The sequence below is a fragment of the Pteropus vampyrus genome, unplaced genomic scaffold (genome assembly GCF_000151845.1).
Source record: "Pteropus vampyrus isolate Shadow unplaced genomic scaffold, Pvam_2.0 Scaffold95, whole genome shotgun sequence".
Taxonomy (NCBI): Eukaryota; Metazoa; Chordata; class Mammalia; order Chiroptera; family Pteropodidae; genus Pteropus; species Pteropus vampyrus.
Genome location: NW_011888876.1, coordinates 2,541,488 through 2,551,649, shown reverse-complemented (window position 1 = coordinate 2,551,649; position 10,162 = coordinate 2,541,488). Strand labels below are relative to the sequence as shown.

Here is a 10,162-nt window from a genome sequence, read left to right as displayed (position 1 = left end):
GTTCCAGTGAGATATTCTGTAAAACTTGATAAAGGAGTGATGCGCATCTGGAAAAATAAATTGGTAAAAAGGTTAAATTTTTTTAAAAGTAATGAAATGGCCATCATTCTTCCAGATTCTTATTCATGTCAGCAAACATTTGAGTTGCCTGCTGTATGTAAAAACAGCGCTTTGTTGTGGGAATATAAAAATGGACATCTGTCGTGATAGACATTCTCATTTAACTCTTATTCCTTTCCTTGTGAGGGACCCATTTCTGTAGGTTGGGGTGTGAGTGACAGAAAAAAAAATAGCAAAGACATAGATGTGACAGACGTTTCTTATGTGTGAGAAGTCAGGACATAACCAGCTCAGAGTAGGTATGTAGCTTACATGGTCAGAGACCTTCTGTCTTGTTCCATCATGAGGTGATCTTGGGACTGACTCCAAAATCTGAGGTCACTTCATGGCCCGAAGTGGCTGCTGGAACTCTAGTCTTTGCACCTGCATTCCAGCTTTCGAGGGCTACTTTCGGTGAATTGCACATGACTCTTTTTTCATCTCATTGGCCTGATTGTGGTCATGTGGCCACACCTAGCAGTAAGGGAAGCTTGGAAATATGATGTGTATTCAGAAAGCCATGCATCCTCCTAAAAACCAGAAATTCTTTTACACAAGAAGAAGGAGAGGATGGCCGTCGGGGGCCAGCCTCACCATTATGTGTGTTTAACAGTTTTATAGGCTGTGGAGCCTCAGTATAGTTGAGGTGGAGCCCAGTATTACATGGCCTATAAATGGCCGAACTTTCAAAATTTATCGTAAAGCACTAATTTATTAATCCCATATGGTGCTTGGGTGAAAGCAGGAAAATATATGAATGACCGACAAGCGACTTTGTTGCTAATTACACAGGAGGTTGATTCATGAGACGTGAGGAGTTGCACAGCAGCAAGGGAAGGAATGAGTATTACGTTGTTGGGCATTTGGATTTCAACGCTGAAAAGAATCGATAAGCTTAACCTCATACTGCAGTGGAGTCTCGACGAGTTTGAGGTAAAGGACAAAAACAGTTAAAGATGGGAAGGTGTGTGCTGACTACGGGGGAGTCTAGGAGACGGGGGTGACGCAGGACTCAGGTAGGCGGGGAATTGCGAGGGAGAACTTTCCCTGTCTTCTTCCTATCTTTTTGTCTGCATAATTCCCGAGTCAGAGACAAAGGCGTGAAGATGAGCATGCGTGTCGGTTTCCCTTCCCCCAAGTCCCACGGGGGTGACACCGTGGGCTCAGGTGGATGCCGCGCTTTTGTATCACAGCTGAGAAACTGTGAGTTTGGGGAGCCTGCAGCTTCATGGCCGGCAGTAAGCAAGCCTGCTCTTTGTCCTTGAGGGAGATGTTGACCCATCATTCAAAGTTGCTCACTGCAAACAACAGCCCTGAGAAGTGGCCAGGTCAAGGTGTCAGGACCCCGCATTCTTGGCATATCCAGTAAGACATGTTGGAGAGCCAGAGACCATGGGGACTGAGTCTCCCAGGAGGTGGTTGGGGGATTCAGTGGGATAATGCGTGTAGAGTGCGTGCCACAGCGTGTGCCAACAGGAAGCTCTCCATCAGTGTTATCTCTTGCAGTGTCTGTGGGCTGTGGGGAGATAGGTCCTGCGAGGACACGGCCAGTTACCACAGCCTTCCCGCCTGGTTTTCAGGGTTTAGACAAGACTGAAGACCCCGGGATTGGACAGGGCGCCTGCAAGACTGACAGGGAGAAGGAGCTGTCAGTTGCTTGCGTGTAGCTTGTACCTTCTTGCAAACATTTCATACCCAGCACATCCCGGGGGCATGTACTCTTCTGGCTCTTGGAAAATTATTTATACTTCTCTTTTTTCTTATATATAATCACATGAAGTCTGTTTGTTGAACTTACTATTTCTGGTTCACTTAATTTGAAATACAGTCTTTCTAAAGAAAGAGGGTATTGCTTGTTTATGCATATATTTAGCAAAATCTTGAAATTTATTTCAGACTGTTGAAACTTTAACTTTATATGATGTATAAGAGTATTATAAAAATGTAGAGCTAAAGGACATTTAAAGATTAGCTCAACTTTCCGGTTTTATAGTAAGAAGGTGAGGCAAGAGAAGTTGTTTACTGGAGTGGTCACAGTTGAACGATGGACATGTTGCTAGCCCTTGGCCCGTCTAAGAACATTTGACTCTATTAGAATAAATAGAGAGGCGACCAAAGGGAGTCCATCTACACTATTTTTGGGTAGATATCAGGCCAGTACTCATCTGTCCTCATTTAAGAATGAACAAATAGAAAAACGAAGAGACGATCCACTGAAAAGATCCAGCCGTATAAAGGGAAATAAACAAAGCATGCGAGACATAGAGCAAGAGCAGGCTTCGGGAAAAGAATTCCCAGACCTTTATTCAGTAAACTGAAATAAATTTCAAGCACCCTTCGTTGTCCTCTCAGAGAAGTTATAGATGCTCTGAAAGATGAGATGATGAGGAAAAGGAGCTTGAGGCCTTAAAGAACGTAAGGAAGCAAATCACGTAATGCCAGCATCTGAAATTCGCGGCACTGCAGAGCATCAAGGAGCCAGGAGGAGGACAAACTGCCGATCTCAGAAGGGACAGGAAGGCGATGCAGGTGACCCCAGATGTGGATGATGGGCCCGCTTGGAAACCAGAACAAATGGAAGAGAAGGGATCCTCAATTTTCCTGAGCTGCAGAAGGACCTGAATCTGTAAATTATAAGGGCTCATCGTGAACCAGGCAAAACTAACAAATTAGTTAACACTTAAAACAGTATCCAGGTTAAGCATTTTTTAAACGTCGAGAGTATACCATTAGCATCCAGGCAGAAATAATCTTTAAATCAAAGAAAAAAAATAGGCTGAGCTCGGACTTGTCTACACATAGGCACCAGAAGGCAGTGGAGCAGTACTCAAAAGGGTTGTGACCCAAGAATTTTATACTCAGCCAAGTTTTAGTTCACATTTGATAGGAACAGAAATTCATTTCAGTCGCGCAAGAACACACCTCGTGTGTAGCTTTTGCTACAGCCATGCACCATTTCTGGGGGAAAAATCGCTAGAAGGCACGCTCCGGCCTCTGAGAGCTGAATCAAAATAAAAGGCCACCAATGAGCAGGTCAGAGTCAGAAAGGCTTGGCCGTGGGAGTAGAACCACGCAAGTGTAAAATTATTTCTAAACGATTGTTGCGATTATGATTATGAAATAGAATTCTGATTATAAATGTGAAACGATTACTGAGAGGAGAGACATAAAACCATATCAGAAAAGGCAGGAATAGGATTCCTGTTCAAACCGGAGATCATGCACGTGAACACTCTGCGCTCCAAAGAGAGCTGTGCAGGTGCGAAGGGTGAGAGATTGACAGCAAGATCCACGCCCCCAATACGTCTGGACGTGGGTTTTCCAGTGGATAAAATACAATGTTAAGAGGTTGTTATACATTCCACCTGGGACCACTGGTAGGGTGATTTCTCTGGGTGCCATCTTTTGCAGCTGACCTGGAGAGGGGTGCCTGGCACCTTCATTCTGCAGGGTGGCACATTGCCGGTGGGAACGTGAAACAGTGCAGTCTTTGGAAAACAACTTAGCAGTTCCTCAAAAAATTGAACGTCATTACTGTATGACCTAACAGTTCTACTCCTAGGTATATACCCAAGAGAACTGAAAATGTACTTCTACACAGAAGTTTGTTCCTGCGTGTTCATAGCAGTATTATTCATGATAGCCAAAATGGAAACAGCCCAAATATCCAGTAATTGATGAAGGGTTAAATAAAATGTGATGTGTCTATATAGTCGAGTGTTATTCAGCCATAAAAAATGAAGTACTGGTTCATGCTACAACATGGATGAGCCTTGAAAACAATAGAAGAAACCAGACGCAAAAGACCCCGTGCTGCACGATTCCGTGGGAAGTAAATCTATAGAGACAGGAGATTGGTGGCTGCCAGGGAGGCAGGGAGTGGAGTGAGTGCCGACGGGTCAGGGTTTCCTCCAAGGGTGCTGGAAAGGTTCTGGATAACGGTGCTGGTCACACAGCGTAGTGAGTATGCTAAAAACTGCTGAGTCCTGCAGTTTAAAAGGGCGCATTTACTGGTATGCAAATCATTTCTCAATTTCAAAAAGTATTTGTATTACTAAATGTTAATTGTAGAAAAATAAGAAAGTATATAGACCAAAAAAAAAAAAAAAGCAGCCAGCATATTGTTAATGCTTGATGTCTAACTGGACTTCCATGTGTCTGTCTCAGAGTCGGGGTGATAGATCATTTTATTCCTTCTTGCCTGTCGCGAGTGCAGTGTTGGGATCAGCATAGTGCGCAAGCCCATTCTGCTGCGGCCTCTTGTTGGGGTGTTCCTGCTGGAAACAGTATTTTCTACAAATGGAAACTGCGTTTTTTTTTGGAGTCAGAAGACCTGGGTCCCTGCTCTGACTTACCTTAGGTTTGTGAGTTTGAGAGATGCACTTAATTTCACTGTCCTCATCTTTAAAGGGGTTTGTAATACTTTGAGACCTCTTACCCACCAGAATGGCTAAAATGAAAAAAAAACAAAAAACAAAAAAAAAAAACCATATCAAGTGCTGGTGAGGATGTGGAGCAGCCAGAACTGTCATACCCTGCTGGCAGAATGTCAATTGGTTTAGCCTCATTTGGAAAACTGGCATCAGCTACCGAAGCTGGACATAACACTTACTGTGTGACCTGGCAGATCCCCTGCTAGGTATCAGCCCAGCAGAAAGGCATACCCGTGTGTGCCAGGGGCACGCTCAGGCATGGTCACCGCGGCGCCGACTGCAGTGGAGACGATGGACAGATACAGGGCAGCTCCCTCAGTGGAAGAAAGCCGTCGTCAGGAAGAGTCAATGACAATCAGGGCGAGTTTCACAGACACGATGTCCACCGAGATGCAAAAGATTACGTACAGTGTGACTGCATTCATGTGAAGTTCAAACAGAACTACGCTGAGCCCGTACAGCAGAGGCGCCCTGGGGAGGCGGGCGGTGACGGAAGCGGCACCGTGGGTTTCCGGGGCTGCCGGTGCCGTCTCCGTGTGCGTGCGGTCACATGGGTGTGTTCACTTCGTGAGAATTCTCTGACCTCTCACTTATATTGCATATACATATATTTCACTTCCATAAAAAAATTGCTGAAAACACTGAAAAAAAGGAAGCGTGTAAGTCACGTTGCTCTCACTAAAACTATTAATGACAACAAAAGTTGCTGTATTATTGATGAATAAAATAAAATATGTTAACATTGATTTTATCTTTCTTTGATCATTTGTACTTTTTTATAATGTGACTACCATATCGGTACATTAAAACATATTTACAAATAAATATATGTAAGAGATTCTTGCTTAATTTTTTTTCAACTATCGGTAGTGAAGGATCTAAAGGTTTGGTGAGCTGTGGCTCAAGGTCGTAACAGAAGGGGGCACCCCAAGCAGAGGCCTGGCCTTGGCGAGCAGGTGGGCAGGGGGGTGCACTTCAAGCGGTCCGGTCCAGTCAGCGTCCTGTACTTGAGTTGGTTTCCTTGTCGCTGGAGCATGAAGTGTGGGACAGAGTGGTGGCGGTGAAGCTGGGCATGTATCCAAAACATAGTGGGGAAGGAGAGTAGCCACCAAAGAAGCTCATTAATTTCAGTGATTTTAGGACAGGCTTTTTGCTACCTGGCTTTGCTACTGATGATATCAAATATTGATCTATGAGAAAAGTATTTGACATTTCAAAGAACAGGTTGAAATCAGATCTCGTAGCACTGTGGTTCGTCTGACCTTGCTGAGCTTTGAAAATCAGGTCTTAAGCATATGGAACCTTGATGGAAGTCGAGTTGTTCCCCTGCTTTTACAGCTGCTGCTATTTGGAGAAGATGTGCTGGGGGCGTTTATCCTTTTGGCCCGAGATCACGAAGCGTAATGTTTATTTCCAGTAAGTCGGTTCACTGACTTTAGTGAAATGTCCCCTCGTGAGCAGAGGGCCATGGTATGGGCACCCAAAGGCACACGCTGGTGCAGGGTTGCAGAGAAACCTTGTACCGAACAGAGCCTGCTGGGCTGAGGAGCTGCCGTGTGACTTTGGGGACCTCAGGCATCCTCCGCGAGCCACACACACAGAGGGCGTTTCGAGGGCTCCTTGCTACATTAAGCTCTGGGGTTTTCTCTGTGGTTCTTGTATCGACCGTTTATTCCTTTCTTTCTCTCTCTACCTCCTCCTGTGCAAAACCTCTTGTTGCTCCCATGTCATGCTGTCATCTTTTTGCTCTCATTGGTCAGACAGAAGACAGATACTCTGTGTCTGACTCCCCAGCAGCTAGGGTTACTTGGGGAACCTTTTTCTCAACATCAGGCCCCTGTCCGTCCCCACAGGCCCCTCTCCTCTCTTCACTTTGGTTGCCCTTGCTACTGACCCTTCATTAGAAAGGGCCACCTCATTGTGTAGGTTACACTTGGCCATAGGAGGATGGGCGAAGGAATACAAAGATGAATGAACTGATTATTGTCTTCAAGAGACTATAATCTACTGGTCAAAAAACCCTCTGCCACCTCCTCCCTTCCCGCCTGCCGTTCTTGCTCCCTGAGATTCTGCCCTCCCCATTTGGCACCTCTTCTAAGAATGCTTTTCTGCATTCCCCCGCTCTCTGGAGCTCTCCTTCCTTTAAACCTCCATGACACTTGTCGTAACCTCCGCTCGAGGCCCAGGCCACGTTCTGCATCACGTCCTGCTTTTTGATGCCCCTCCCCCTTACCTATTGTCTTATCTCCTTGACTAGACATTAAGGCAAGAGCTGTGCCCTGCTCATTATTGTATCCTGTGCAGTGCCTTGCTTAAAACCTTTTACACAATGAATATTACTAGACTGAAAGCAACATGGAATCTCCATGGCTCCCAGCATCCATCCCACCTGTGGCCATGGCCCTTGGGTCTTGAGATAACGTAAAAAGTATGAGGAGAGGCAGAGAATGTTTGCCTAGAAGAATAGTAGAAGATTCTAGTCAGGTAGGAGCAGTCACAAAAATGTTAAGAGCTGAAACACTGCAGTATTTTTCAGATTCTTGTGGTAGCCTTACCCTCTGTCGACGCAGTATCACAAAAGAGGCAGAAGGTGAAGTTTCTGGTGCTGTCTTGCCAGGGGTCCAGTCTTCCTTGATTCTGTGTGATTAACTACAGTCCAAGTGATTCATATAGTGCTAAGAAGAAGGAAGTTCCCCAAAACTTCATTATCAGTGGGGTTGGTTCCCCTAAGGAGGAAGCTGGAAACAACTGTTGGTTTAATGGTAAGCGCGTGCAAGAAAACTGAGACTCAGATAAGGAATTTTCCTGAGGTCACATAGCAAGTAAGGAGCCAGGTTGAGGTTTGACTCCAGGTCAGTCTCGTTCCTCTCCACTGCCTGTGCTTTTGATCTGATTAGAACCGGGTTCCATGAGAGGGAGTGCGGCTGCCTCCTCACTGCCTGTGCCCGCAGAGGGACTGGCTGATCTTGCTGATCCCTGGGGACCTGTGCAGAATTGCTCCCAGTCCATGCAGCTGCGAGAGGACTGCCTGTCCCCTGTCATCGCCAGGGGACCAAAAGGCAAAGGATCTATGCCCCACTTCTCAGCGGGAAGATCACAGTTTGCCAGCTCATTTCACTTGGGTCCCCTTGAACAAAGGCCGTGTGGCCATCCAGGGCCGCTTATTATAGCTGTAGAAGCTCAAGCAGTCTGCCATCAGCGGGACGTGAGAACCTTCATCCTCCCACAGGCAAAGGCAAATGACGGCACATTCGCAGGGACTTGGCTGTAGGAGGGACAGAAGCCAGGCTTCACATTCGGAGCGGTGGCTCCTTTGAGTTAGGATTAATGGAGATGATGCCTAAGAACTTTAGTGACAAGGAGAAAACTTCCAAAGAGACAAGATTAAAGTGTACCAGAAGTATTCCGGAACTAAAAACCACGGCTCTTGAATTTAAAAATCAGTCGAACTGAAATGAATGGTTTGGAAGATCAAATAGAAGAAATGCCTCACAATCCAGAAGAGTAACAAAAAGAAATGGAAATAATGGATTAAAATGCGAGGCACTCGGAGAGCTCATCCAGGAGACCTGGCATGGGAATAATGGGAGTTCCAGAAGGAGAAAAAGGAATAGTTGGAGGGGTATTAGAAAAATAATAGAGGAAAATTTAACTGAATTGAAGAAAGATTTGATTCTTTAGATGCACGATTCATTTAGCTCATATGAAGACCAACACTTCGGACCTAATTTTCTAGTAAAATCCCTAAGCTTCAAGAAGAAAGAGAAAACTCTTAAAATTTTGTAGGAAAAAAGAACAGGTTGTTTTCAAAAGAAAGAGAATTAGACTGTCACTGGGCTTCGCCTGTGTAGCCCTGGAGCCTGGAACACGGTGGGCCGCTGTCTCCTGACCGTCGGAGGGAGGGGGCTGCAGTCCTCTGTATACCCGGCCACGGTGTCACTCACGGGTCATTGCAGAAGAAAGACATTTCAGACATGTGAGGACATAAAACACACATTACCTATTAAACGTACCTGAGGAAAACACCCAGCGAAGTTCTCTGACCGAAGGACAGTAAAGCAGAGCCGAGATGTTGGGACCAGGGACGTGAGGAGTTCAGGAGGCAGGAGCAGTGGACTTCTGGTGTATACGGTTTAATCTCGGTGGATGTTGCTGCTGCGAGTTGGAATTTTTATCGTGCGTTAAATTAGTAATAATTTTTACAACAGAGAAGGAACTACTGTGTGGGAAAACATATAGGCCGAAAATAAAAATTACAAACCATCTCTATGAAACCTAAGGCTTTAGCAGAAAGGATGGGAGAGCGGGGAAGTAAGTGTCCCACCTTTAGGTCATGTGTTTGTGTTACAGAAAGAGAAATAAAGGTTCACTTTTGACTTTCGGGGACCAAAAGGTGTGTTATTTAGGACTAGATTTGGTTGCGCATAGTAGATTACCCCCGAATAACAGTGGCTTAGACATATAAGGGTCATATCCTCTCATGAAAAAGGAAAGAGGTGGGCGGTCTGTGGTCGGTGTGATGGAATCAAAGTCATCGTGGACCCAGGTTCCTTGTATTTTGCCGCCATCCATAGCACATTGCCTCCTGATTATAGATGGCTGCTTGAGCTCCAGTCATCATATCTGTATTCCAGAAGCCAGAAGGAAAAAGGAGGAAAGAAGGGTGTCCTTTATCTTTCAGACACTTCTCAAAAGTCTCACATGGCACTAACATTAAATCTCACCGAGCAGAGCTTAGCCATGCTGAGCTGCAAGGGAGCACAGCGGCATACTTCGCGGAGTCTCTCCTGCAGAAGTAAAGCACTATTGCAAAAGTCATACAAAGCTGTTTCTTGTACCACCATTTGTGGTGGCGAAAAGGTGGAAGGAATGGTAGCAACCATTGGTGACACGTTAGGTAACTACTAAAAAGGAGCCAGCTCTCTATACTTGCATGAGAGAAGGCCACAATATATTGTTAGGTTTAGAAACAAATTGCAGAATAACATCTCTAGCAGGGGTTGCAAACTGGTGGCCCACAGTGACAGATAATACGGGGTGCCAGGCACAGTGCTAAGTGCTCTAAATTATTCTCTTCTTGCATGGACTTACAAGATAGGTACTACTGGATCACCTTTTTTAGAGGAGGAATTCGAAGCACGGAGACTAAATAACTTTCTTAGAGTCACCCAGCTGTTAGACAGTGGGCCCAGGATGTGACCAGGTCACCGAAATCTGAACTCTTGTCAACTCTGCTACCCTGCCCAAGGATCGCTGTCTAATCTCCCCCGTGGATGCTTTGGATGGCCAGTTGAATGCTTTAAAAGTGTTCACAGTGGAAGGCTTTAAGTGGTGTAGTTAGTCACAGGCTCTGTCTGTCATTCTATTATACATGCAACTTCACTAGGCATATGATCTTCCTGGGCTCCGGAGGCATTGGAAGGTATGACCTCGGTCTCCGATGTGAATCCCGCTTGGTTATATGCATTTGTATTGCTTGGCAGAAAGGCTTGGAGGAAATCCCTCCTGGCTGCTCACTGTGGTTCCCTTGGTGGGTGGAAGAGGGCTGGCGTTGGGCGAAAGGTGGGTTGATGGCTTTTTATTTGTGCACCCACCCTATTGCGTTTGGCTAATAGCAATAAGGATATGTT

The 10,162-nt window shown here is 45.6% G+C and overlaps 1 protein-coding gene across 1 annotated transcript in view; it reads left to right on the top strand.

The window, feature by feature from the left end:
• The first annotated feature begins 443 nt into the window (after positions 1 to 443).
• RALGPS1 (Ral GEF with PH domain and SH3 binding motif 1) overlaps positions 444 to 10,162 on the top strand; it is a 262,710-nt gene continuing 252,991 nt past the window's right edge. The window contains 2 exon segments of the mRNA XM_011364270.2: positions 444 to 1,032; positions 5,871 to 5,948. Coding sequence (XP_011362572.2) covers positions 5,936 to 5,948 — 13 coding nt within the window. The 5' untranslated portion in view covers positions 444 to 1,032; positions 5,871 to 5,935.